Source organism: Lissotriton helveticus, chromosome 4_2 (genome assembly GCF_964261635.1).
Source record: "Lissotriton helveticus chromosome 4_2, aLisHel1.1, whole genome shotgun sequence".
NCBI lineage: Eukaryota > Metazoa > Chordata > Amphibia > Caudata > Salamandridae > Lissotriton > Lissotriton helveticus.
This window is the reverse complement of record NC_136064.1, coordinates 18,139,651-18,155,037: the sequence shown is the minus strand read 5'-3', so window position 1 is coordinate 18,155,037 and position 15,387 is coordinate 18,139,651. Positions and strand designations below refer to the sequence as shown.

General features: G+C 42.4%; 1 protein-coding gene across 5 annotated transcripts in view; it reads left to right on the top strand.

Annotated features, from left to right (window-relative positions):
* ST3GAL4 (ST3 beta-galactoside alpha-2,3-sialyltransferase 4) overlaps positions 1-12,795 on the top strand; it is a 520,175-nt gene extending 507,380 nt beyond the window's left edge. For all 5 annotated transcript variants that reach the window (XM_078640129.1, XM_078640132.1, XM_078640130.1 and 2 more), the window contains one exon: positions 9,397-12,795. In XM_078640129.1, the coding sequence (XP_078496255.1) occupies positions 9,397-9,483 (87 nt within the window). In that variant the 3' untranslated portion in view covers positions 9,484-12,795. The remainder of the gene's footprint in view (positions 1-9,396) is intronic.
* Positions 12,796-15,387: the final 2,592 nt, after the last annotated feature.

Sequence of the window (15,387 nt, the reverse complement as noted above, 5' to 3'; positions counted from 1 at the left end):
CAATAATAAACATTTTGCATAGAGTAGTGAATACAAATAGTATTCACACTACAACAAGTGCAAAAGTATAGAATAAGTTGGATAGCGGGTGGGTACAAATTACTATTCCCACTCCAGTGAGTGCAACAGTAGGGAAAGCGTTGGATAGCACGAAGGTAAAAATTACTATTCCAACTCCAGTGAGTGCAACAGTAGGGAAAGCATTGGATAGCGGGAGGATAAAAATTACTATTCCCACTCCAAGGAGTGGAACAGTAGGGAAAGTGTTGGATAGCGTGAGGTTAAAAATTACTATTCCCACTCCATTGAGTGAAACAGTAGAGAAAGTGATGGATAGCAGAAGAATAAAAATTACTATTCCCACTCCAGTGAGTGTAACAGTAGAGAAAGTGTTGAATAGCGGGAGGATAAAAATTACTATTCCCAGTTTCAGTGAGTGCAACAATAGGGAAAGCGTTGGATAGAGGGAGGGTAAAAATTAATATTCCCACTCCAGTGAGTGCAACAGTAGGGAAAGTGTTGGATAGCGTAGGGGTAAAAATAACTATTCCCACTCCAGAGAGTGCAACAGTAAGGAAAGCATTGGATAGCGGGAGGGTAAAAATTACTTTTCCCACTCCAGTGAGTGCAACAGTAGGGAAAGTGTTGGATAGCGCAGGCGTAACAATCACTATTCCCACTCCAGAGAGTGCAACAGTAGGTAAAGTGTTGGATAGTGGGAGGGTAAAAATTACTATTCCCACTCCAGTGAGTGCAACAGTAGGGAAAGCGTTGGATAGCGGGAGGATAAAAATGACTATTCCCACTCCAGTGAGTGCAACAGTAGGGTAATTGTTGGATAGGGTAGGGGTAAAAATTACTCCAGTGAGTGCAACAGTAGGGAAAGCGTTGGATAGCGTAGGGGTAAAAATTACTATTCCCACTCCAGTGAGTGCAGCAGTAGGGAAAGCGTTGGATATCGGGAGGATAAAAATGACTATTCCCACTCCAGTGAGTGCAACAGGAGGGTAATTGTTGGATAGGGTAGGGGTAAAAATTACTCCAGTGAGTGCAACAGTAAAGAAAGCGATGGATAGCGGGATGGTAAAATTATTATTTCCACTCCAGTGAGTGCAACAGTAGGGTAAGTGTTGGATAGCGTAGGGGTAAAAATTACTATTCCCACTCCAGAGAGTGCAACAGTAGGGAAAGTGTTGGATAGCGTAGAGGAATAATTTAGTAGACCCAGTCATACAATTTAGTTAAAATTAATTAATAAAGAATTAATTATTTACATTTAATTACCTCCCACTATATTCCACTATAAAAGTCACCTCCACTAGTTTAAAATATTAATAAATTAACATGATTAATTAGCATTTAATGAATTAGCTAATTACAATTAACAAAAAAATAATGATATCTAAATTAATTAACACAATTAACAGTATAAAAGAACTGATTAAATATTATATAAATATTAATAACAATTTATCTTCAATTAAATTAATACACACCATACTCCCCTATAAACACAACACACGCCTCAAAAAATTAACATGATTAACATACTAATACATCAATTATTAATAATTCATATTTAAATAGTTACCAATTAATACAAATTTACACAATTGACATAATTATCATTTAGTTAAAAACTTTTATTAATAACTTTTTAAATTTTTCATAATACATGAATTAACTTAATTACCAATATTAATTATTTACCATAAAATTATTAATTAATACATTCTTTTCTAATTTAAATTAAATTACTTCCCACCCTATCCCCCTATAAACCCACAACCCGCTACGAAACGAATATATGCAAAAATTTACTAACATAAAATTCATTATCTTAAAAAAATTATAACATACATTAAAAAAATATTATAAACTTTTAACAAATATACTAACATATAATACAATTTAAAAAATGTTGATGTAATGACATTCTATATAATGACATTCTATAAAATTACGTACTATGACATTCAATAACATTCTGGACAAAAACCTGAACATGCAGAAGCACATAAGTTTCCTCACCCAAGGAGCAAACTTTCAACTCAGCCTACTCAGGAAACTCAAACCCTTTCTCCCTGCTCAGGACCTGAAGGTGGCAGTACAAGCATTAGTGTTCTCAAAGCTGGACTATGGTAGCGCAACTCTTTGCGGCCTGCCTAGAGTTAGGATGGCTACGCTTAGGGCCTCCCTTAATTCCGCTACTAGACTCTTAACTGGCACAACATATCTCCGGACTTGCGAGTCCTGAATTGGCTTCCATATGAAGTTCGGATACAGTTAAAAATTGCATGCATGGCTCACAAGGCCATCCACTTCAAGACCCCCCTGTACCTCGCTTGGAAACTGGAGCTCTCCTGCAGTTCTAGAGCCTCTAGAAGTGCCAGCACCCTTTTGCTAAAACCACAGAAATTCAAGAAAAAAAATACCTGCAAATTAACCTCCTCAGGGATGGATTTGGAACTCCCTTTTACCCGAAGTCAGGGTGTACCCCTCCACTGTCTTCTTCAAAAAGAAGTTAAAGGACTCCTGATGAAGAAATTTCTTCTTTAACATGGCTCCTTTATTTGTTTTTGGTCCGTACCCGCTGACTATGGCCCATCCTCTTGGTTCAAGAGTCTTCTTGGACATTTCTAGATTTAGACCTTGTTGAGCTGATGATTTTTTGTGTTTGTTTTTCCCTTAGGATAATGTTTGTCTATTAGACTCTGATTTTGTTGGATAGCTGATTTTGCATGTTTGATTACAACCATCATGATGCATAATCTGTAAAGCGCTCTGATACCCTCGGTGGTCATGTTCGCGCTATATAAAACTTTCAAAATGAATAAATATACAGTGACATTCTATATCATGACATTCGATATAGTTCAAGTTCAAGTTCAGGAATTTGTATAGCGCACTGCTCACCCAGAGGGTCTCAAGGCGCTTGGGAAAGGGGTTCATTATTTGTCGAATAGCCAGGGTTTAAGTTCTTTTCTGAAGGAGATGTGGTTTTGAGTAAGGCGGAGATGAGTGGGGAGTGAGTTCCAGGTTTTGGCAGCAAGGAAGGAGAAGGATCTGCCACCCATGGTGGATTTTCGGATGCGCGGGACAGCGGCGCGGGCTTGATTGGACGATCTTAGTTGGCGGGTGGGCTTGTAGAAGGATAGCCGAGTGTTGAGGCATTCGGGTCCTAGATTGTAGAAGGCCTTGTGTGTGTGGGTGAGAAGGCGGAATGTAATTCTTTTGTTGACGGGAAGCCAGTGGAGGTCTTTTAGGTGTCCGGTGATGTGATCTTGGCGAGGGATGTCTAATATGAGTCTTGCTGATGCGTTTTGGATGCGTTGGAGTTTTTTCTGTAATTTTGCCGAGATTCCGGCGTATAGTGTGTTACCGTAATCCAGTCGACTCGTGACCAGTGCGTGAGTGACAGTCTTTCTTGTCTCGAGGGGGATCCAACGGAAGATCTTTTTGAGAATGCGAAGTACGTTGAAGCAGGAGGAGGAGACTGCGTTGACTTGTCTGGACATCGAGAGAGAGGAGTCTAGGATGAAGCCAAGGTTACTTGCGTGGTCTGTGGGTGTGGGTGCTGTGCCCAGAGCGGAGGGCCACCAAGAGTTGTCCCAGGCGGAGGGGGAGGATCCTAGGATGAGCACCTCTGTTTTGTCTGAGTTGAGTTTTAGGCGGCTGTGTTTCATCCAATCGGCTACTTCTTTCATGCCTTCGTGAAGATTTGTTTTGGCGGTGTTAGGGTCTTTGGTGAGGGAAAGGATAAGCTGGGTGTCATCGGCGTATGAGATGATGTTGTGTTGACGCGCGATGGAGGCGAGTGGGCTCATGTAGACGTTGAAGAGGGTGGGACTGAGTGAAGATCCTTGTGGTACGCCACAGATGACTTCAGTGGCTTCAGAGTTGTGCGGGGGGAGTCGGACTCTTTGAGTTCTCACAGCGAGGAATGAGGTGATCCAGTCCAAGGCTTTTCCTTGAATGCCGATGTTGCTGAGGCGTTGTATAAGGGTGCTGTGGCAGACTGTGTCAAAAGCGGCAGAGAGGTCGAGTAGAATGAGGGCCACTGTTTCACCGTTGTCCAGTAGTGTTCCGATGTCGTCAGTTGCTGCAATGAGGGCGGTTTCGGTGCTGTGTTTGGCTCGAAACCCGGATTGAGATGGATCGAGGGATTTGTTGGATTCAAGGAAGGCGGCGAGTTGTTTGTTGACGGCTTTCTCGATGACTTTGGCCGGGAATAGGAGGAGGGATATGGGTCGGTAGTTTTTAAGTTCAGAGGGGTCTGCTGTGGGTTTCTTCAGCAGGGCGCTGAGTTCGGCGTGTTTCCAGCTTTCTGGAAAGGTGGCAGAGTTGAACGAGCAGCTGATGACATCACGGAGATGGGGTGCGATGATGGAGTCTGCTTTGTTGAAGATGTGGTGGGGGCAGGGGTCAGTTGGTGAGCCAGAGTGGATGGAGTTCATTAGGCGGATGGTGTCTTCAGTGGTGATTGGGTTCCAGGCGGTAAGGTTGTTAGTTGGTGGAGTATGATCTAAGAGGGGTGGGGAGGGGTGAACGCTGGGAGTATTATGGAAGCTGTTGTGGATGTCGGCAATTTTGTTGTAGAAGAAGGAGGATAACGCATTGCAGAGGTCTTGGGAAGGAGTGATGTCGTTGGATGCAGCGGTGGGGTTGGTGAATTCTTTGACGATGTTGAAAAGTTCCTTGCTGTTGTGAGTGTTGTTGTCAAGACGATCCTTGAATGCTGATTTCTTGGCGGATCGGATCAGTTGGTGGTGTTTGCGGGTGGCTGCTTTGAAGGAGTACATGTTGACGGTGGTTGGGTTTTTTCGCCATGTTTTCTCCAGGGTGCGGCAAAGCTTCTTGGATTTTTTAAGGTCATCATTGAACCAGGGAGCCTTTTTGCTGGTTGATTTGATCAGGTGTTTTTTCAGGGGTGCTAATTCGTCAGCACTGTTGGTGATCCATTGCTTGAGATTGGTGGCCGCTTGGTTTGGGTCCAATGAGAGGGTGGGAGGGTTTTGGTTGAGTGATGTGAGGAGTTGGTCGGAGGCGATTTTGTTCCAGTTTCTCCGAGGAATAGGTTGTGGGCGGTTGTGGGTCAGGGTGGTTTCATAGCTGAAATGAACGCAGCTGTGGTCCGTCCAATGGAGAGCTGTGGTGCTATTGAAGGAGATGTGCTTGCTGGAAGTGAAGATAGGGTCGAGCGTGTGTCCGGCTACATGAGTGGGGGTGTCAACAAGTTGTTTGAGTCCGAGATTGGCCAAATTGTCCAGAAGGGAGGTGGTGTTACTGTCGTGTTTGTTTTCAAGGTGGAAGTTGAAGTTTCCTAAAAGAATGTAGTTCTCGGAAGCGAGGGCGTGTGGGCTGACGAAGTCGGTGATGTCATCGTTGAATTGACTGCGGGTACCTGGAGGTCTGTAGATGAGGGTGCCTCTAAGTGTGGTCCTAGGGTCGGTGTGGATCTGAAAGTGGAGATGTTCGGCGGTTGTAAGATTATCATCGGAGCTGGTCGTGACTTTGATGGTGTTCTTATGGATGATGGCAATGCCTCCTCCTGTTTTATTGATGCGATCTTTTCGGATAATCTTGTAAGTGTCCGGTATGGCTATGGCGATGTCGGGTGCTGATGATGTGTTCATCCATGTTTCTGTAAGGAAGGCGATGTCCGGTGACGCAGTGTTGAGTAGGTCCCAGAGTTCAATTGCGTGTCTGTGGACCGAGCGGGTGTTCAGCAGGATGCACTTCAGGCGGTTAGAGTCGGTGCTGGTTATGGAGGAAGTGGATTTGCTGAGGGTCCTGAAGCAGTTGAACTTGCAGGAGAGGCAGGCGAAAGGGCCGTGGGTGCGACCAGGGGTGGCTTCGCAGCATTGTGGAGCGCGTCCGGGGTTGACATTCGATATTACTTACCTATATGTCGATATTATTTCCAACTATATTATGTCTATTCTATATTCTGTCCTCTTGATATTTTTGATTCGATGTTGTGTCCTTTCGATATTTTTAGTTCTATATTTTGGTCGTTTACCATTGGTAGTTTTGTGGGCAGCGAGCCAGGTTAAATCTCCAGACACCACCAAACCGTATACCTAGTGGCACTTTTCTTCTACCCCATAACCTGCGAACTGTGTGCCTGCTGACTCCCCAGGAGAATATTAAATTGACGTCCATGGGGCCGATTACGTGCCCGCCATCGCTGGTGGAAAAGGGACCGCCCGCCATAGGTGCGGCGGCCCAGAAAAATGAATTAGGATGTGCCCACCACATTGGCGGGCGTGTCCTGTATGTTTACATTGTGGCGGGTGGCAGCACCTGCCACAATGCAAAAATACATGTTTTGCATTTGCATGTACAACGTGGCAGGCACCGTGCACTGCCTGCCACCTTCTACATGCAAATGCAGGGGGGTACCCATGGTACCCCCCACATGCACCACCCCACCCCCCACCTCCCTGGGGGCCCGCAACGGCCCCCGAAGGCATTTTCCACCTGTCTTTTTGCGGCAGGAACTCTGCCGCAAATGACAGGCATCATAATTCCCACGGCGGTGCCTGCACGGCACCGCCTCCATTGCCCCATGATACCGGGCCCCGCAAGGCGGGCGGAAAAGGACCGCCTTGCGGGACCACGCCGGATGGGCTTTCCGTCTGCCGCGGTACCATTCGCATTCCCACCGCCATCCTAATTTGGCTGTGGGAATTTTACGGGTAATGGTGGGAAGTCTGCCACCGCCGGGCTGGTGGTCCCCACCGCCGGGCTGGTGGTCCCCACCACCGGCCCAGCTGTGGCGGACTTCCCACCATCGTAATCGTCCCCATAGTGTTTTGTGAATCTCCAGAGTAAAGTGCACAGTCAAAGATCTTGTGTAGTAATCGTTTTGTAAAGAATCTGTCCCTAACACTCGTTCATGCCCTTAGCTCCATATGAAGTAACATTGCACCAGTGCGTTCAACTCTTTTTCTACCAACCAGTGCAGGTACGTCATTCGGACCATCCAACCTTCGTAAAAACACTACTTTTCTCCGATTGGTGCAAATGTTTGCATTTGTCAATTGTAGCATATAACGATGCAAGTTTGCACTGCACTGGAGCAACATTGATGCAACTCTTTCTCAGATGCCAAGGAAGGTGTTTATTGTAATAATATTCTAAAGATTAATTTTCTACAGACTTATCATAATTGGTCTCGAAATGTGAATTATGTTTGTCAGCATCATGGTTCATAATTTCCAAAGCGAAATAACTATAAAAAATATTAAAGTTTCATCACTTCTTTGCTGAATATTTTTGGCTAAAATGTTTTAGATGGTGCCAGCCTAGTTTTATGCTGAACTTGATGCTGTTGTCATTTCCAGCTTTACTCCAAGACTGGCCTGTTGTGGCCAGCATCTGACTGGGTCCATGGTTTGTTTAGAAGAGTGGGTTCATCTCGAGTCTCACCCCTCCAAAGTATTGGCACGGTTATCAAATCCTGCTAATTTTATATATGTATGTACAAATATATATGTTTATTATATATATGAATACATATACATGTATGTGTGTGTGTGTGTGTGTGTGTGTGTGTGTGTGTGTGTGTGTGTGTGTGTATATATATATATATATATATATATATATATGTGTGTATATATATTTTGCTATGCAGCATAGTATCCCCTTTCTGGTAGCGGGTAAGGCAGGATGTGAGAGCCAGTCTTAATTTCCAGTGATGCCGTCTGTGCAGTAAGGCAACAGTCTCAGCATCTTTAAACGCATTGGTCCGAGGCTATCGTGTCTGCAGTAAACCGCATTTGAGCACTGTGGAAGTGTCCTAAACTTTATTCTATTGAACACGGAATAAGTGTGGCAAATGTTAAGGATTTCCGGGATCCGTTCAGGACCGCCGCAAGTTTGAGCCCCGTTCTACCGGACAATATATATATGTATATGTATATACATACATATATACATATACATATATATATACACAAGGATGATAGCTATCCAGTGGCTCGTCATTTCCAACTTGGCCATGACAGTGACCCTAAGCACCTAAAATACTATGCAGTAGACACCATCAGGCCGCAAAAAAGAGGAGGGGATGGGGAAAGTAAAATAAGGAGATTAGAAACGTCTTACATCCTCAGATTCGATTCCAAACATCCCAATGGTCTAAATATTAGTGAGGACCTATATACCTTCCTCTAATACATGTATTGGTCTATAGGTTATCCGTATAAAAATTAGAATCAGGTCTCACTGAGTGTCGTGTGTATGGTACGTGGGATTGGATTTTGAGATAAGGTATTTAAACAATGAATTATTTCATTAAATGTAAATATATGATTTTTAGGGTGTAAATTTATTTATGGATAGTATTAACTTTTAACATATTTATTGAAATTCGGGATTAATTTTTTAGAATCATTAAATAGAAAGTATATATATATTTTTGATACTTTTTATATTTAAGATGGTTTTATGAAAGGATTTACCCTGGTCAATATAAATAGATATGTTCAAGTTACTGTCCAGATTGCACTTTGCACTTTAAAAATCCAGTTTATACAGGTCATGTCGTTCTGCTGGTAAACTGCACAATGTAACAATGTTACTTATGCTTTATCACTTTAGGGTATTGCACTGTTTATAAAGTTTATTATTTATTAATGACACTGAATAAGTTTCTTTTGCATGGTGGTATACAAAGGCACTACAGGCATTTATCCAAGTATTCACTTTTTCTTACAAAATTTGTAATCAAAAGGTACCTATTGAGGGTTAATTTAGAAACACTAGAATAACAATTTTAAATGTGTTTTTAATTGGGTGATTATGTGTGAAATGTGCCCACATAACAGTCTTTCCACCATGTTTATGTATGGCTGCTTTGCACTGGCACTTTAAAAGGCAATTGGTGATGCCTTTGAGCTGTCATGTGATCAAGGGAGGGATCTCCCGAAACGCGTAATGGCGGCAAATGGCTAAATAAATGAATGCACGAAGAAATTGGGTCTACGCTCGTTTTTCCATGAGCTATTTTGAGGTGATAGCGAGGAGTAAAGGATAAATATATATATAGCTATGCAGCATAGTATCCCCTTTCTGGTAGTGGGTAAGGCAGGATGTGAAAGCCATTCTTAATTTCCAGTGGTGCTATTTGTGCAGTAACCAACAGTCCAGACATCTTTAATCATCTATGGAGCATGAAAGAAGGGTTTGAAGCTGACCCTAGATAATGCATATTTCATAGTAGTTTCAATGGTCAAGTATGTGGTTTTTCAGATGTTTCAATGTGTATAAAATATATTGCTCCTTACTTAAGTTGCATTTTGGAAGTTTTGCACAGTAACTGAATTTACTACTGATCATCTTAAAAGTAAAACAAGAAAAATGACCTGATTTTCTTTCTCTTTCATCTAGATGTCAGACCACAACATAAGTCAAGAAACACGCACTATCAAACGGCTCCTCGATTATGGGATTATCAAAAACCTCACCCTCTTCTAAAGTAGCATCTCTTGTTCTGCGAGGTTACGTATTAAGGGCTTGGAATCCTCCTCTGAGTGCCACGCGTACAACTATCGATTTCTCAGCGGTATCACTTTGACGACAAATCCTGGTGGGCAGCTCCAGTACCAACGCTGGCTGTTGGCATATATAAGGATATATAAGGATGTGCTGGTTTGGCTAGCACAAAACTTTTGTGTGGGATAAGCTATGTCATATCACAACTTCACGTCCTGGAGACCAGGTTGTCTGATGCTATTTGAGGGAGGAGTATTCCAACAACCCTGTTTCAGCGGTGACAAACCCAAAAGGACACCAAGAGAGATCTATTTGAAATAGACAAGGTGCCCTCTAAACCTGTTTAAGGACGGGCTTGACAGCGATGCGGTCTGTCATCCTTTTAACAATTCTTCAAAATGTACATAAAGTGGGACTTGGCTCTTCTAGAGGAGTATTTAATTTTCACCATTTGCTATTGGCTCTCTTGTGTATCATTCTGCCTCCTATGGAGTGCTTGCCTGATTTCATTACAATACATGAGGGACGATTTTATATTTCGAAGGTACTTTTAATCATAACACATTTACTTCTATGTTGAGTCAATGCATTCTACACGGAAATCTTTTTTTTTATTTGGACTATTTTGTCAACATCAGGCTTTTTAAAAATATGTTTAGCATAACTTAAAAGACAGACAGAGCTATTGACTTTGCTACTGCTTGTTTCTTGTTGGTGCTGGTAATTCTGAAATGAAGAAGAACTGAGCCAGAGCTTCTGGTGTACTCCCTGTTGGGGAGATCTTGGACAGGTGATTTGCTCAGCTTTCTTTACCTGAACTGGATTGGTCTAGCTTTGGTACCTCATGAAGCTGATGTTCTTTCCAAAAATGGAAACCTGTCAAGAGGAATGATGGGCATCGCACTCTTCTTACCCTGGACCTGCCAAGTCGCATCCAGCTGTGCCCTTCTATCATCGAAGAGAAAGTGGAAACATGTGGAAATGACCCAAGCTTATACCACCAATCGAAGAAGGTGTTGTGGGAAAAGTGAAAGGCATGGCTCTTCCGAGATTTGGACTTCTCAGCCTAGTTCGTGCTGTGCTGACCCTCTCTGTGGTGGCTTCAGAAAAGAGCTGTCTGTGGGCTAAATACGGGTACCTGTGAAACCAGGCTAGGAAGGAGACCATGGCAAGGAAATGCCATTCATGGGGAATAGCTTGTAATACCTGTGAAGAAGAGGCGGGGGCGAGATCTTGACTAAAATGATTGGCCGAATCCACTTCCGAATTAGGGAGTTTTTTTAATGCTTTAGGAGTTATGTATTCAAAAGCACATTCATGAAAAAGTAGTGTTTTGAAGCAGAGAGGAGTTTATAACGTTTCCATTACATCCAGATGTTTCTGAGAGATGTCAGTGTTTCTGACATTTACATTACATCCAGATGTTTCTGAGAGAGGTCAGTGTTTCTGACATTGACATTGCATCCAGATGTTTCTGAGAGATATCTCTGAATCTTTCAAATATACACGTTCATTTCCATAAGGTGCTTTGTGCGAATATATGTAAGAGCTCGTTTTAGAATCACGGCCTTTATCTGTAAAAAGATCCAATTAGCAACTTAAAAACGTTGCCCATTCCCGTCTACTCAAGGAGCTGCACGCTTCAGGCCTCAGGGTTCCCCCAACTAATAGTTCTGGAAGCAGACATGTTTTTATTCAGATGGTGGGCTTTCAAAGAGAGTCCCAATGAATACTATAAAATGTTATGTTACTGGGATTTTTAAAAGCGGTCTGTTACCCTGAGGTGTCCTGGCGCTGTGCACTACCAACCAAAAGAGCATCTGTAACTGTTCGCTAAAATGACCATTTAAGTAAATAGCCATGTTTTTAATTCTTTCCCAAAGGGGAGAAGCTCAGTCGAGTGTCTAAGAAGGAAAGGCAGGCTATTCCATAAAGCCCTCAATGGTCAAGGCCGCTCGTATCTGTCTAGTAAACTTGCCTCTTACACCCCCACACGCACACTTAGATCAAGCACTGAGCTTCTGCTCAGTACCCCTAGGATCAAAAAGGCACGCAGTGGAGGCAAAGCATTCTCTTATCTTGCCCCAGCGTTTTGGAATAAATTGCCTTTCCATCTACGTTCTTGTCAAAATCTGGCCCATTTTAGAAAGTTGCTAAAAACTCACCTCTTCTAACTTTTTGGTCTCCGCTGTTCCTCTCCGTCCCAAGCGCCGAGATACCCTCATGGGTGATTCAGCACTATATAAACTAATAAATATAAACAAACAAACATTCCAAGCCTTGGTGGCGCAGTGACGAAAGCTCCTACCACCCCAGCTAGTCTTTTTATAGCGGGAAGGATTCTTGTTTGGCTTGCAAGGAGCGCAGAGCTCTTCCAGGAACATACCACTGTATTGAGTGTTTCAGGAAGTTAGGACCAATGCCATTGAGGGCCTTAAAAACTATACACAGGGCCTTAAACTGTATCCGTAGCTCGACAGGGAGCCAATGGAGAATTCTGAGTCCCGACCTCGCTGAGACAAACCTGAGTGTACCTGTAAGCAGCCTGGCTTAAAAGAGGGAGAGTTGAACAATGTTCATTGAAAACATTATTGTACTTAATTGCAAAAATGATGTTCAAGCACCTGCTCCGCTTAAAATGGCATACACAAAGTCCAAGCCAAAACAAACTTTGGTGTGGGTGGTGAGCACTGGCACGGGGATGTCATTGGTCTGTGGACTATGTATAGCGGGTAGGAGTCACTGACCACTGGCACAAAGGTGTCCCAGATGTTTGGTTTGGAGCAGCCAAAGTTGATTTTAGTAACGGATATTTTACTTTTTACCCTTTTTTTCTAATTTTAAAATGCCTCAGCAACCATTTTGTTTGGGTTTCTTTTACCATGGTACTGGCTCTGAGTTCTCAAGGAAAAGCGATTTTCAGTTCACAATAACCTTCTGGGGAAATTCTTTAAAAAGGTTTCTTCATTTCCAGTGTTGTCTACTTGGTCGTGATAACGTTTATGTGGAACAATGTTATATGTATTATTGTTAATTAAGTTAACATGAATGTAAAATGTTATTTATTAAACAAATGCTGACTGTGCGAGTATTAATTTCTATTTTTTAAAGTATTTTTATAACTTTATGGAATAATTTCATGCAAAATTCACATGGATCAATGTAAGGTATAGAGTATAATTCTGCATCAAAAGAACTGCTGACAGAGCATGTGAGGTTTAGTTAGCAGTGCTGTCAAATTATCATCAAGGTATTTAAAATGTAAAGAATCTGTCAATAAACATTATTTCTTCATTTCTGATCTGTTTCCTTTTCTTTAGGGGACACAGGTGTATATTGTTAGGCCTAACTTGTATACAGCTTCCGTGCCAGGTTCATATTTATTTTTCCAAAACTTTTTATTGAGTCGGCAGATATAATAATAACAAGCATTACAATGTAATGAAAACATACAATAGTCAATATACTGATTTCTAGGCAGATGGCCATTATATAGCATTTGTAAAACAAAAAAATAAACCATTTGGGTCTATAAACGACAGTCCCAAACATTGTTAACATCTGTATCACATACTGCAGAACAATACCCGGGTCCTTCCCATCAAGCCTGTCTATGTACATCATACCTAATTGAACAACCTTACTGATCTGTGTTGTCTCTCTATATGGTTTCAGCTTCTGCAGGTTGTGGCGGAGGCAGTTCTAATAAGAGGCCCCCAAAATCCGCCCATCTTTTCCATATTTTAAAGTGTCTCTGAGGGCACCCCTGTGCTTTAAAGATGGGCTGCTCCTGACCCATACACGAGTCAAGGCCCGCCCTCCAATCACTCAATTTAGGTGGAGCCGGATGCTTCCATGCCTTTGCAATATCCTTTTTAGCTAGGGTAAGACCGAAGAACAGCAAATGCCTTATAAAAATGTTACCCCCCCTTTGTCGTCTGTGATGTGCAGAAGAACGAGCCTGTAAGAGAGAGGTATGACCCAACCTAACACTTCAAAGAGGCAGCGAATAACCCCCCCTCCAAAGCTTCATATTTTTTTTAATACGTTCTCCCCACTTACTTCTGAACAAGTACTCCAACTGCTTCTCAGCACCAAACCAGGCTCACCAAATGGCCCTTATCCTCCTAAAATTCTTCATCAGATAGCAGAGGTGATCACTGCTCACCTCACTCCCATTCTAAATGAAATAATCCACACTGAAATATTTCCCAAAACCTGGAAAATGGCTCCCATTCTGCCTTTGAATAATAAAAAAGCATGACTTCCTCCTCAGATCCCAATAACTATCGCCCTATTTCACGCTTCCCCCTCCCAGCTAACATCATTGACAAAGCACTAAATCTTCAGCTATTAGATTTCATCAACAAAAACAATATACTTGCTATAGAGCATTTTGGCTTTCGTAAATATCACAGCACCGAAACTACCCTTATTATGGCAGCAGAAAATATAAGAACAATCATAGATCACGGTGACCATGCTCCCTTGATTCTTTTGAAACTCTCGGCAGCTTTCGACACCGTCAGCCATAGGATCCTTATAAGCCACCTTCATGGACTGGGCATCAGAGATACAGCTCTTTCTTCTAGCCTCCTACCTCTAAGAGAGAGGACAACAAGTAGCCATAAACGGCTTTGTGTCAAAATCCTTTATCCTCCCTTGTGGTGGCCCAAACACTGCATCCCTGAGTCCCACACTGTTTAGTCTTTACATCATTAATCTAATAAAATTGATCAGAGCTTTTGGGTTTGCAGTGGTGATGTATGCTGACGACACCCAAATCAGTGTACCAGTGTCAGCCAACCATTCCTTGACAGCTGAAAATGTCTGTAAATACATGGAAAACATCAGCGTATGGATGAGTGACAACTGCCTTAGACTTAACTCGACAGCATCTTGTGGTCCAAAGATTGGTGGCCACAGAACGTAGTCCCCTTCCTACACCAGTGGAGAAAGTTAGAAATCTCAGAGTTATATTTGACAGGCGACTTACTTTTGGATACCAAGTGAACCAAATCGCTTCCGCGGTGTTTCACCTTGTTGTAATGTACCTTTTACTCAATGCACTCTCTCTACAGATGTTCTTTCCTTTGCTGCTCAGCCTATGATGAGGTCAGATAGAATGTTGAGTGTGTTTGGATTGGAAGGGAGAATGAGTTGGTGTGGATGGGCTGAGCAGCGAGGGGGCTGCTCCTGGTGGGGCACTTTAAAGGATCTAACTTACATCTGGTCACCTGTAACTATGAAGAGATCTTAAGAATAAAGTAGAGAACTTATTCAACATCACCTGGTCTTCGCATCTTTCATCTTTGTAACACACCTCCTAAAGATCATTAGGAAAATTATGCCATTTATCCCCTCCCATCTTCAAAAACGTGTGGGAACAGCAATAATCTGGTCTATATTGGATTACTGCAATGGGCTTTATTTGAACATGCAACAGAAATTACTGACAAAACATCAAACCTTGCATAATGTGGCAGCACACCTTATTTTTGGCCTTCCCATACATCAGTCTGCATCCACAACATTACACAAACATTACTGGCTGTCCATATGGAAAAGAATTACCTTTAAGGCATTATGCATTGCCTATAAGACTTTGCATAAATCTGGACATGCATTTTTTATTCAGAATTTTGGCTGGTATAGGCCTTCCAGATCACTTTGTTCTTCAAACGCAAAATATGCATTAGTGCCAATATTCAAGAAAGGCCTTAGGGTGGAAAAAGCTTTGTGACTAGCTCTGCAAAGATCTTGAACTCCCTTCCTCTGAACCTTAACGAAGGACAACATCTCCTTCAATTTAGGAAGATCTTGAAGACCTGACTCTTCAGTCACTAGCCTTCCCCCTCATTTTTAGACCCTCTTTATTCTGCCTCC